Source organism: Stomoxys calcitrans, chromosome 3 (genome assembly GCF_963082655.1).
Source record: "Stomoxys calcitrans chromosome 3, idStoCalc2.1, whole genome shotgun sequence".
Lineage (NCBI taxonomy): Eukaryota > Metazoa > Arthropoda > Insecta > Diptera > Muscidae > Stomoxys > Stomoxys calcitrans.
Genome location: NC_081554.1, coordinates 175,508,433 through 175,522,614, shown reverse-complemented (window position 1 = coordinate 175,522,614; position 14,182 = coordinate 175,508,433). Strand labels below are relative to the sequence as shown.

Below are 14,182 nucleotides of genomic sequence, written 5' to 3'. Positions count from 1 at the left end.
AAGGCTAACCCCTTATGAAAAATTTCAATTTTGGATGCGAAAAAATTTTTCGAGTTGAGTATACAGTATTGAAGGTTATGGCAAAAAATTGGGATTAGTGCAACTCCTATGTTTTTTCTCCAAAAAACAAGCTCAAAATCTCATAATTAATATCCGAAAAATGCAAAAAAAATCAAGGTCAGTTTGAAATTGCTGTAACATCTTTAGTTTTGCGAATTTCAAAATTCTGAGGACACCGTTGGATTCGTGAAGAAAATCTCTTTCCGTAATGGTGCTGGACGAAGCAATACTCTTTTCTGTTTCCTTAAAAACTTTAGAGTATTGCTTCAATAACGCATAATTCATATCCAGAAAATACAAAAAAAAACCAATGTGAGTTTGCAAGTGCTGTAACTTCATTCGTTTTGCAATCTTCACAATTTTTCAGACACCGTTGGATTCGTGAGGAAAAACTCTTTCCGTAGATGTGCTGTATGAAGCAATACTGTAAGGTTTTCTGTGAAAAACATTGGTAAAACCAAATTTTTTTGGGCGTAAAAATTCAAGGTCGTTTTCAAGACCAAAAACGCTGTAACTCTTTCATTTTTTCGAATTTCGAAAATTTTCCAGCATTCCGCAATTCGACATTCGAAGAAGATTCGAACAATTAACAAAATTACTTAAAATTTCACATTTTATTTTTTTGCATTTTTTTAGCAAAGGCTCCCCTTACGAAAATTTTCAATTTTTGATGCGAAAAAATTTTTCGAGTTGAGTATACAGTATTGAAGGTTATGACAAAAAATTGGGATTAGTGCAACTCCTATGTTTTTTCTCCAAAAAACAAGCTCAAAATCTCATAATTAATATCCGAAAAATGCAAAAAAAAAAATCAATCTCAGTTTGAAATTGCTGTAACATCTTTAGTTTTGCGAATTTCAAAATTCCGAGGACACCGTTGGATTCGTGAGGAAAAACTCTTTCCGCAGATGTGCTGGATGAAGCAATACTGTAAGGTTTTCTGTGAAAAACATTGGTAAAACCAAATTTTTTTGGGCGTAAAAATTCAAGGTCGTTTTCAAGACCAAAAACGCTGTAACTCCTTCATTTTTTCGAATTTCGAAAATTTTCCAGCATTCCGCAATTCGACATTCGAAGAAGATTCGAACAATTAACAAAATTACTTAAAATTTCACATTTTTAAGTTTTTTGCATTTTTTTAGCAAAGGCTAACCCCTTATGAAAATGTTCAATTTTGGATGCGAAAAAATTTTTCGAGTTGAGTGTACAGTATTGAAGGTTATGGCAAAAAATTCGGATTAGTGCAACTCCTATGTTTTTTCTCCAAAAAACAAGCTCAAAATCTCATAATTAATATCCGAAAAATGCAAAAAAACATCAAGGTCAGTTTGAAATTGCTGTAACATCTTTAGTTTTGCGAATTTCAAAATTCTGAGGACACCGTTGGATTCGTGAAGAAAATCTCTTTCCGTAATGGTGCTGGACGAAGCAATACTCTTTTCTGTTTCCTTAAAAACTTTAGAGTATTGCTTCAATAACGCATAATTAATATCCAGAAAATACAAAAAAAACCAATGTGAGTTTGCAAGTGCTGTAACTTCATTAGTTTTGCAATATTCACAATTTTTCAGACATTGTTGGATTCGTGAGGAAAAACTCTTTCCGTAGATGTGCTGGATGAAGCAATACTGTAAGGTTTTCTGTGAAAAACATTGGTAAAACCAAATTTTTTTGGGCGTAAAAATTCAAGGTCGTTTTCAAGACCAAAAACGCTGTAACTCCTTCATTTTTTCGAATTTCGAAAATTTTCCAGCATTCCGCAATTCGACATTCGAAGAAGATTCGAACAATTAACAAAATTACTTAAAATTTCACATTTTTATTTTTTTGCATTTTTTTAGCAAAGGCTAACCCCTTATGAAAATGTTCAATTTTGGATGCGAAAAAATTTTTCGAGTTGAGTGTACAGTATTGAAGGTTATGGCAAAAAATTCGGATTAGTGCAACTCCTATGTTTTTTCTCCAAAAAACAAGCTCAAAATCTCATAATTAATATCCGAAAAATGCAAAAAAACATCAAGGTCAGTTTGAAATTGCTGTAACATCTTTAGTTTTGCGAATTTCAAAATTCTGAGGACACCGTTGGATTCGTGAAGAAAATCTCTTTCCGTAATGGTGCTGGACGAAGCAATACTCTTTTCTGTTTCCTTAAAAACTTTAGAGTATTGCTTCAATAACGCATAATTCATATCCAGAAAATACAAAAAAACCAATGTGAGTTTGCAAGTGCTGTAACTTCATTAGTTTTGCAATCTTCACAATTTTTCAGACACCGTTGGATTCGTGAGGAAAAACTCTTTCCGTAGATGTGCTGGATGAAGCAATACTGTAAAGTTTTCTGTGAAAAACATTGGTAAAACCAAATTTTTTTGGGCGTAAAAATTCAAGGTCGTTTTCAAGACCAAAAACGCTGTAACTCCTTCATTTTTTCGAATTTCGAAAATTTTCCAGCATTCCGCAATTCGACATTCGAAGAAGATTCGAACAATTAACAAAATTACTTAAAATTTCACATTTTTATTTTTTTTGCATTTTTTTAGCAAAGGCTAACCCCTTATGAAAATTTTCAATTTTGGATGCGAAAAAATTTTTCGAGTTGAGTATACAGTATTGAAGGTTATGGCAAAAAATTCGGATTAGTGCAACTCCTATGTTTTTTCTCCAAAAAACAAGCTCAAAATCTCATAATTAATATCCGAAAAATGCAAAAAAATCAAGGTCATTTTGAAATTGCTGTAACATCTTTAGTTTTGCGAATTTCAAAATTCTGAGGACACCGTTGGATTCGTGAAGAAAATCTCTTTCCGTAATGGTGCTGGACGAAGCAATACTTTTTCTGTTTCCTTAAAAACTTTAGAGTATTGCTTCAATAACGCATAATTCATATCCAGAAAATACAAAAAAACCAATGTGAGTTTGCAAGTGCTGTAACTTCATTAGTTTTGCAATCTTCACAATTTTTCAGACACCGTTGGATTCGTGAGGAAAAACTCTTTCCGTAGATGTGCTGGATGAAGCAATACTGTAAAGTTTTCTGTGAAAAACATTGGTAAAACCAAATTTTTTTGGGCGTAAAAATTCAAGGTCGTTTTCAAGACCAAAAACGCTGTAACTCCTTCATTTTTTCGAATTTCGAAAATTTTCCAGCATTCCGCAATTCGAAATTCGAAGAAGATTCGAACAATTAACAAAATTACCTAAAATTTCACATTTTATTTTTTTTGCATTTTTTTAGCAAAGGCTAACCCCTTATGAAAATTTTCAATTTTGGATGCGAAAAAATTTTTCGAGTTGAGTATACAGTATTGAAGGTTATGGCAAAAAATTCGGATTAGTGCAACTCCTATGTTTTTTCTCCAAAAAACAAGCTCAAAATCTCATAATTAATATCCGAAAAATGCAAAAAAATCAAGGTCAGTTTGAAATTGCTGTAACATCTTTAGTTTTGCGAATTTCAAAATTCTGAGGACACCGTTGGATTCGTGAAGAAAATCTCTTTCCGTAATGGTGCTGGACGAAGCAATACTCTTTTCTGTTTCCTTAAAAACTTTAGAGTATTGCTTCAATAACGCATAATTCATATCCAGAAAATACAAAAAAAACCAATGTGAGTTTGCAAATGCTGTAACTTCATTAGTTTTGCAATCTTCACAATTTTTCAGACACCGTTGGATTCGTGAGGAAAAACTCTTTCCGTAGATGTGCTGGATGAAGCAATACTGTAAGGTTTTCTGTGAAAAACATTGGTAAAACCAAATTTTTTTGGGCGTAAAAATTCAAGGTCGTTTTCAAGACCAAAAACGCTGTAACTCCTTCATTTTTTCGAATTTCGAAAATTTTCCAGCATTCCGCAATTCGACATTCGAAGAAGATTCGAACAATTAACAAAATTACTTAAAATTTCACATTTTTAAGTTTTTTGCATTTTTTTAGCAAAGGCTAACCCCTTATGAAAATTTTCAATTTTGGATGCGAAAAAATTTTTCGAGTTGAGTATACAGTATTGAAGGTTATGGCAAAAAATTCGGATTAGTGCAACTCCTATGTTTTTTCTCCAAAAAACAAGCTCAAAATCTCATAATTAATATCCGAAAAATGCAAAAAAAATCAAGGTCATTTTGAAATTGCTGTAACATCTTTAGTTTTGCGAATTTCAAAATTCTGAGGACACCGTTGGATTCGTGAAGAAAATCTCTTTCCGTAATGGTGCTGGACGAAGCAATACTCTTTTCTGTTTCCTTAAAAACTTTAGAGTATTGCTTCAATAACGCATAATTAATATCCAGAAAATACAAAAAAAACCAATGTGAGTTTGCAAGTGCTGTAACTTCATTAGTTTTGCAATATTCACAATTTTTCAGACATTGTTGGATTCGTGAGGAAAAACTCTTTCCGTAGATGTGCTGGATGAAGCAATACTGTAAGGTTTTCTGTGAAAAACATTGGTAAAACCAAATTTTTTTGGGCGTAAAAATTCAAGGTCGTTTTCAAGACCAAAAACGCTGTAACTCCTTCATTTTTTCGAATTTCGAAAATTTTCCAGCATTCCGCAATTCGACATTCGAAGAAGATTCGAACAATTAACAAAATTACTTAAAATTTCACATTTTATTTTTTTGCATTTTTTTAGCAAAGGCTAACCCCTTATGAAAATGTTCAATTTTGGATGCGAAAAAATTTTTCGAGTTGAGTGTACAGTATTGAAGGTTATGGCAAAAAATTCGGATTAGTGCAACTCCTATGTTTTTTCTCCAAAAAACAAGCTCAAAATCTCATAATTAATATCCGAAAAATGCAAAAAAAAATCAAGGTCAGTTTGAAATTGCTGTAACATCTTTAGTTTTGCGAATTTCAAAATTCTGAGGACACCGTTGGATTCGTGAAGAAAATCTCTTTCCGTAATGGTGCTGGACGAAGCAATACTCTTTTCTGTTTCCTTAAAAACTTTAGAGTATTGCTTCAATAACGCATAATTCATATCCAGAAAATACAAAAAAAACCAATGTGAGTTTGCAAGTGCTGTAACTTCATTAGTTTTGCAATATTCACAATTTTTCAGACATTGTTGGATTCGTGAGGAAAAACTCTTTCCGTAGATGTGCTGGATGAAGCAATACTGTGAGGTTTTCTGTGAAAAACATTGGTAAAACCAAATTTCTTGGGCGTAAAAATTCAAGGTCGTTTTCAAGACCAAAAACGCTGTAACTCCTTCATTTTTTCGAATTTCGAAAATTTTCCAGCATTTTGCAATTCGACATTCGAAGAAGATTCGAACAATTAACAAAATTACTTAAAATTTCACATTTTATTTTTTTTGCATTTTTTTTAGCAAAGGCTAACCCCTAATGAAAATTTTCAATTTTTGATGCGAAAAAATTTTTCGATTTGAGTATACAGTATTGAAGGTTATGGCAAAAAATTCGGATTAGTGCAACTCCTATGTTTTTTCTCCAAAAAACAAGCTCAAAATCTCATAATTAATATCCGAAAAATGCAAAAAAAATCAAGGTCAGTTTGAAATTGCTGTAACATCTTTAGTTTTGCGAATTTCAAAATCCGTTGGATTCGTGAAGAAAATCTCTTTCCGTAATGGTGCTGGACGAAGCAATACTCTTTTCTGTTTCCTTAAAAACTTTAGAGTATTGCTTCAATAACGCATAATTCATATCCAGAAAATACAAAAAAACACCAATGTGAGTTTGCAAGTGCTGTAACTTCATTAGTTTTGCAATATTCACAATTTTTCAGACATTGTTGGATTCGTGAGGAAAAACTCTTTCCGTAGATGTGCTGGATGAAGCAATACTGTAAGGTTTTCTGTGAAAAACATTGGTAAAACCAAATTTTTTTGGGCGTAAAAATTCAAGGTCGTTTTCAAGACCAAAAACGCTGTAACTCCTTCATTTTTTCGAATTTCGAAAATTTTCCAGCATTCCGCAATTCGACATTCGAAGAAGATTCGAACAATTAACAAAATTACTTAAAATTTCACATTTTATTTTTTTGCATTTTTTTTAGCAAAGGCTAACCCCTTATGAAAATTTTCAATTTTTGATGCGAAAAAATTTTTCGAGTTGAGTATACAGTATTGAAGGTTATGGCAAAATATTCGGATTAGTGCAACTCCTATGCCTTTTCTCCAAAAAAACAAAAAAACAAAAAAAAAAAACATCAAAGTCAGTTTGAAATTGCTGTAACATCTTTAGTTTTGCGAATTTCAAAATTCTGAGGACACTGTTGGATTCGTGAAGAAAATCTCTTTCCGTAATGGTGCTGGACGAAGCAATACTCTTTTCTGTTTCCTTAAAAACTTTAGAGTATTGCTTCAATAACGCATAATTAATATCCAGAAAATACAAAAAAAACCAATGTGAGTTTGCAAGTGCTGTAACTTCATTAGTTTTGCAATATTCACAATTTTTCAGACATTGTTGGATTCGTGAGGAAAAACTCTTTCCGTAGATGTGCTGGATGAAGCAATACTGTAAGGTTTTCTGTGAAAAACATTGGTAAAACCAAATTTTTTTGGGCGTAAAAATTCAAGGTCGTTTTCAAGACCAAAAACGCTGTAACTCCTTCATTTTTTCGAATTTCGAAAATTTTCCAGCATTCCGCAATTCGACATTCGAAGAAGATTCGAACAATTAACAAAATTACTTAAAATTTCACATTTTATTTTTTTGCATTTTTTTAGCAAAGGCTAACCCCTTATGAAAATGTTCAATTTTGGATGCGAAAAAATTTTTCGAGTTGAGTGTACAGTATTGAAGGTTATGGCAAAAAATTCGGATTAGTGCAACTCCTATGTTTTTTCTCCAAAAAACAAGCTCAAAATCTCATAATTAATATCCGAAAAATGCAAAAAAAAATCAAGGTCAGTTTGAAATTGCTGTAACATCTTTAGTTTTGCGAATTTCAAAATTCTGAGGACACCGTTGGATTCGTGAAGAAAATCTCTTTCCGTAATGGTGCTGGACGAAGCAATACTCTTTTCTGTTTCCTTAAAAACTTTAGAGTATTGCTTCAATAACGCATAATTCATATCCAGAAAATACAAAAAAAACCAATGTGAGTTTGCAAGTGCTGTAACTTCATTAGTTTTGCAATATTCACAATTTTTCAGACATTGTTGGATTCGTGAGGAAAAACTCTTTCCGTAGATGTGCTGGATGAAGCAATACTGTGAGGTTTTCTGTGAAAAACATTGGTAAAACCAAATTTCTTGGGCGTAAAAATTCAAGGTCGTTTTCAAGACCAAAAACGCTGTAACTCCTTCATTTTTTCGAATTTCGAAAATTTTCCAGCATTTTGCAATTCGACATTCGAAGAAGATTCGAACAATTAACAAAATTACTTAAAATTTCACATTTTATTTTTTTTGCATTTTTTTTAGCAAAGGCTAACCCCTAATGAAAATTTTCAATTTTTGATGCGAAAAAATTTTTCGATTTGAGTATACAGTATTGAAGGTTATGGCAAAAAATTCGGATTAGTGCAACTCCTATGTTTTTTCTCCAAAAAACAAGCTCAAAATCTCATAATTAATATCCGAAAAATGCAAAAAAAATCAAGGTCAGTTTGAAATTGCTGTAACATCTTTAGTTTTGCGAATTTCAAAATCCGTTGGATTCGTGAAGAAAATCTCTTTCCGTAATGGTGCTGGACGAAGCAATACTCTTTTCTGTTTCCTTAAAAACTTTAGAGTATTGCTTCAATAACGCATAATTCATATCCAGAAAATACAAAAAAACACCAATGTGAGTTTGCAAGTGCTGTAACTTCATTAGTTTTGCAATATTCACAATTTTTCAGACATTGTTGGATTCGTGAGGAAAAACTCTTTCCGTAGATGTGCTGGATGAAGCAATACTGTAAGGTTTTCTGTGAAAAACATTGGTAAAACCAAATTTTTTTGGGCGTAAAAATTCAAGGTCGTTTTCAAGACCAAAAACGCTGTAACTCCTTCATTTTTTCGAATTTCGAAAATTTTCCAGCATTCCGCAATTCGACATTCGAAGAAGATTCGAACAATTAACAAAATTACTTAAAATTTCACATTTTATTTTTTTGCATTTTTTTTAGCAAAGGCTAACCCCTTATGAAAATTTTCAATTTTTGATGCGAAAAAATTTTTCGAGTTGAGTATACAGTATTGAAGGTTATGGCAAAATATTCGGATTAGTGCAACTCCTATGCCTTTTCTCCAAAAAAACAAAAAAACAAAAAAAAAAAACATCAAAGTCAGTTTGAAATTGCTGTAACATCTTTAGTTTTGCGAATTTCAAAATTCTGAGGACACTGTTGGATTCGTGAAGAAAATCTCTTTCCGTAATGGTGCTGGACGAAGCAATACTCTTTTCTGTTTCCTTAAAAACTTTAGAGTATTGCTTCAATAACGCATAATTCATATCCAGAAAATACAAAAAAAACCAATGTGAGTTTGCAAGTGCTGTAACTTCATTAGTTTTGCAATCTTCACAATTTTTCAGACACCGTTGGATTCGTGAGGAAAAACTCTTTCCGTAGATGTGCTGGATGAAGCAATACTGTAAAGTTTTCTGTGAAAAACATTGGTAAAACCAAATTTTTTTGGTTTTACCAATGTTTAATACAATACTGTAAAGTTTTCTGTGAAAAACATTGGTAAAACCAAATTTTTTTGGGCGTAAAAATTCAGATCGTTTTCAAGACCAAAACCGCTATAACTCCTTCATTTTTTCGAATTTCGAAAATTTTCCAGCATTCCGCAATTCGACATTCGAAGAAGATTCGAACAATTACCAAAATTACCTAAAATTTCACATTTTATTTTTTTTGCATTTTTTTAGCAAAGGCTAACCCCTTATGAAAATTTTCAATTTTTGATGCGAAAAAATTTTTCGAGTTGAGTATACAGTATTGAAGGTTATGGCAAAAAATTCGGATTAGTGCAACTCCTATGTTTTTTCTCCAAAAAACAAGCTCAAAATCTCATAATTAATATCCGAAAAATGCAAAAAAAACATCAAGGTCAGTTTGAAATTGCTGTAACATCTTTAGTTTTGCGAATTTCAAAATTCTGAGGACACCGTTGGATTCGTGAAGAAAATTTCTTTCCGTAATGGTGCTGGACGAAGCAATACTCTTTTCTGTTTCCTTAAGAACTTTAGAGTATTGCTTCAATAACGCATAATTCATATCCAGAAAATACAAAAAAAAAACAATGTGAGTTTGCAAGTGCTGTAACTTCATTAGTTTTGCAATCTTCACAATTTTTCAGACACCGTTGGATTCGTGAGGAAAAACTCTTTCCGTAGATGTGCTGGATGTAACTCCTGTAACTCCTTCATTTTTTCAAAATTACTTAAAATTTCACATTTTATTTTTTTGCATTTTTTTAGCAAAGGCTAACCCCTAATGAAAATTTTCAATTTTTGATGCGAAAAAATTTTTCGAGTTGAGTATACAGTATTGAAGGTTATGGCAAAAAATTCGGATTAGTGCAACTCCTATGTTTTTTCTCCAAAAAACAAGCTCAAAATCTCATAATTAATATCCGAAAAATGCAAAAAAAAACATCAAGGTCAGTTTGAAATTGCTGTAACATCTTTAGTTTTGCGAATTTCAAAATTCTGAGGACACCGTTGGATTCGTGAAGAAAATCTCTTTCCGTAATGGTGCTGGACGAAGCAATACTCTTTTCTGTTTCCTTAAAAACTTTAGAGTATTGCTTCAATAACGCATAATTCATATCCAGAAAATACAAAAAAAAACCAATGTGTGTTTGCAAGTGCTGTAACTTCATTAGTTTTGCAATCTTCACAATTTTTCAGACACCGTTGGATTCGTGAGGAAAAACTCTTTCCGTAGATGTGCTGGATGAAGCAATACTGTAAAGTTTTCTATGAAAAACATTGGTAAAACCAAATTTTTTTGGGCGTAAAAATTCAAGGTCGTTTTCAAGACCAAAAAAGCTGTAACTCCTTCATTTTTTCGAATTTCGAATTTTCCAGCATTCCGCAATTCGAAATTCGAAGAAGATTCGAACAATTAACAAAATTACTTTAAATTTCACATTTTAGTTTTTTTGCATTTTTTTAGCAAAGGCTAACCCCTTATGAAAATTTTCAATTTTTGATGCGAAAAAATTTTTCGAGTTGAGTATACAGTATTGAAGGTTATGGCAAAAAATTCGGATTAGTGCAACTCCTCTGCCTTTTCTCCAAAAAAACAAGCTCAAAATCTCATAATTAATATCCGAAAAATGCAAAAAAAAACATCAAAGTCAGTTTGAAATTGCTGTAACATCTTTAGTTTTGCGAATTTCAAAATTCTGAGGACACCGTTGGATTCGTGAAGAAAATCTCTTTCCGTAATGGTGCTGGACGAAGCAATACTCTTTTCTGTTTCCTTAAAAACTTTAGAGTATTGCTTCAATAACGCATAATTCATATCCAGAAAATACAAAAAAACCAATGTGAGTTTGCAAGTGCTGTAACTTCATTAGTTTTGCAATCTTCACAATTTTTCAGACACCGTTGGATTCGTGAGGAAAAACTCTTTCCGTAGATGTGCTGGATGAAGCAATACTGTAAGGTTTTCTGTGAAAAACATTGGTAAAACCAAATTTTTTTGGGCGTAAAAATTCAAGGTCGTTTTCAAGACCAAAAATGCTGTAACTCCTTCATTTTTTCGAATTTCGAAAATTTTCCAGCATTCCGCAATTCGACATTCGAAGAAGATTCGAACAATTAACAAAATTACTTAAAATTTCACATTTTATTTTTTTTGCATTTTTTTAGCAAAGGCTAACCCCTTATGAAAATGTTCAATTTTGGATGCGAAAAAAATTTTCGAGTTGAGTATACAGTATTGAAGGTTATGGCAAAAAATTCGGATTAGTGCAACTCCTATGTTTTTTCTCCAAAAAACAAGCTCAAAATCTCATAATTAATATCCGAAAAATGCAAAAAAAAATCAAGGTCATTTTGAAATTGCTGTAACATCTTTAGTTTTGCGAATTTCAAAATTCTGAGGACACCGTTGGATTCGTGAAGAAAATCTCTTTCCGTAATGGTGCTGGACGAAGCAATACTCTTTTCTGTTTCCTTAAAAACTTTAGAGTATTGCTTCAATAACGCATAATTCATATCCAGAAAATACAAAAAAAACCAATGTGAGTTTGCAAGTGCTGTAACTTCATTAGTTTTGCAATATTCACAATTTTTCAGACATTGTTGGATTCGTGAGGAAAAACTCTTTCCGTAAATGTGCTGGATGAAGCAATACTGTAAGGTTTTCTGTGAAAAACATTGGTAAAACCAAATTTTTTTGGGCGTAAAAATTCAAGGTCGTTTTCAAGACCAAAAACGCTGTAACTCCTTCATTTTTTCGAATTTCGAAAATTTTCCAGCATTCCGCAATTCGACATTCGAAGAAGATTCGAACAATTAACAAAATTACTTAAAATTTCACATTTTTATTTTTTTGCATTTTTTTAGCAAAGGCTAACCCCTTATGAAAATGTTCAATTTTTGATGCGAAAAAATTTTTCGAGTTGAGTATACAGTATTGAAGGTTATGGCAAAAAATTGGGATTAGTGCAACTCCTATGTTTTTTCTGCAAAAAACAAGCTCAAAATCTCATAATTAATATCCGAAAAATGCAAAAAAAAACATCAAGGTGAGTTTGAAATTGCTTGGCCTTGGTTGAAATTGACCCTTTATCGACAGATAAGTCTATATGGTAGCTATATCCAAATATGGTCCGATTTGAACCAAATTTAGGTCTGATGATCACTGTTTCAAATTTCAGTGAAATCGGTTCAAAAATAAAGCTTTTATGGGCTTCAGACCCTTTATCTGGCTATAAAGCAGCTATATCTAAATATAGTTCGATCCAAACCATATTTCGGTCAGATGTCGGGAAGCCTTTAACTATTCACTGTTTCAAATTTCAGTGAAATCGGATAAAAAATATAGCATTTATGAGCATTAGACCCTTTATCGACCCAGATCGGTCTATATAGCAGCTATATCCAAATATGATCCGATTTGACCCGTTCAAGAATTTAACCAGAGTGCATTAAAAAGACGTATCTGTGCCAAATTTCTGCTCAATATCTCTATTTTCGAAGGCTGTAGGGTGATTACAACAGACACATGGACATCGTTAAATCGTCTTAGAATTTTACGACGATCCAAAATATATATACTTTGATATTTCGATGTGTTGCAAACGGAATGATTAAATGAATATACCCCCTATCCTACGGTGGTGGTTATTCAAATAAATTAACCTATTTTAAAGCTTCATTAAGTTTTGTGAATACTGCCGTTAAAGTCTGTAAATTTAGTTGATAACAACCTACATTTCGGACATACACTTTTAGTAGTTTTTGCTGCTTTTGGGCAATAATTCTTTGTTACTCTGTATTGACATAAAAATTTGCACTTTTCAGAAATTTGGCCAAAGAAGGAAAATATTTTGCCATATTCGCTATTAATTCCAACTAAATTACAAGTATTTCTTAAAAAAAAAACACATAATCATATTATTTTTTGAACTAAACCTTTATAATTATATTGAAATCAATTTTACTGAAGGGAGATATGAAGTTTTAAAATACTCAATTTCTTTAATGTTGTATACTTTTAAATTATTTTTTTAAAAATTGTGAATGTCTCATTGAATTATTTATGTTTTCTCTAAAATACTCACTCCCTGTGTCAATGCAAAAATTCGAATGTCGTCATATTGAAGTTATTTGTTTTCTTAACAAATTGTTTTGTTTTTTTTTAAATGGTTTTTCGTTTTAAGCTTATTTATGTTTGTTGGTTTTTAGTATGTTGTTGTGTTATGTTTTAGATTTATTTTTTATTATATAAAACAAAGTGAAATGTTTCTGGCTATGTATGAATTATCTAAAATATATTTTTAATTTGTTACCAACTGCATGTTCCTTACAACAATGGCCTACAGTATTTTTTTTTTATATTATATTTTTTCGAAATAATTTTACAATTAAAAAATAGAGACGTCTAAAAATGTCTACAATTACTTTAAAGTATTTTTTTGTTTGGTTTACCTTATTTTTCTGCCAAGTGGAAAAAGTCTAAAAAGCTTGGTCAAGAGAATTAATCCCTCTATGTGTAAATGATTTTTTATTAATAACCGAAAAGAAAGACTCAAGCCCTAGTTAGGGTCCCTCATTAGTGCTAATGTATTTTCTCCAGCCATCCGGTTGTCAGGTCTACAGTTCAAAAATCGTTTATTAGCTGAACCGGGCCCGTTCCGCTGCGCCTTCTTTTACTTTATATGGAACAAAATTATACTTTGAATATTTACTTTCGACAATTAAAGAGCTTTTAGTGAAACACCATGCTACGAAAATAGTATATGTATATCGTTTGATCTTTTTTGGACTACGAATTCGATTGGAGGGTTTAATGTCATTCTAAAAAGATTTTATTTCCGGCCGATATTCTTATGATGTCCGATTTAGGAGTGTTTTCGGATATGAGGTGGTCCCCTAAACAATTGGACCTTAAAAAAAACATCAGCATCGTGCTCTTGTCTCAAATACCATTTATTAAAACCCCATATTGCCAATTGGTTTAAGTAGAGTTTATTGGATGAGGCGTCCCCCAAACACTTGGCCCCAAAATTGGTTATCAAATTAGTTTTCTAATTGTGGGAAATTTTTACCCTTTGGGGGGTTTTTGGGGAAATAGCGGTGCCCCAAATACATGGTCCCACATTTGGATATACGTATTCTACTCCCAAATACCTTTATTTGAGCCCCATATTGCGATGGTCAGTAAATAATTGCTGTTGGTGGTCTATTTTGCGAAAAGGGATGGACCCCCAGAAAATTGGTCCCGAAAGTAGGTATCAATTTCGTTGGTCTACTCCCCAATGCCTTTCATATGAGTCCCACATTGACATGGTCGATAAATATGCCCGATTAAGGGGTGTTTTGGGGAGTGGGATGGTTCCCCAAACACAAAGCCTCGAATATATATCAGCATCATGCTCTATTCCCATGTATCTATATATCATTTATTTGAACCCCACATTGGCATTGGCCTCGAAATTAGATATCAAATTCGTTTTCTAATCTCAAATACCTTTCATTTAAAC

General features: G+C 32.1%; 1 protein-coding gene across 1 annotated transcript in view; it reads left to right on the top strand.

Annotated features, from left to right (window-relative positions):
* LOC106092423 (DNA mismatch repair protein spellchecker 1) overlaps positions 1–12,639 on the top strand; it is a 51,056-nt gene extending 38,417 nt beyond the window's left edge. The window contains exon 7 of the mRNA XM_013259295.2: positions 12,501–12,639. Coding sequence (XP_013114749.2) covers positions 12,501–12,555 — 55 coding nt within the window. The 3' untranslated portion in view covers positions 12,556–12,639. The remainder of the gene's footprint in view (positions 1–12,500) is intronic.
* The last annotated feature ends 1,543 nt before the right edge of the window (positions 12,640–14,182 follow it).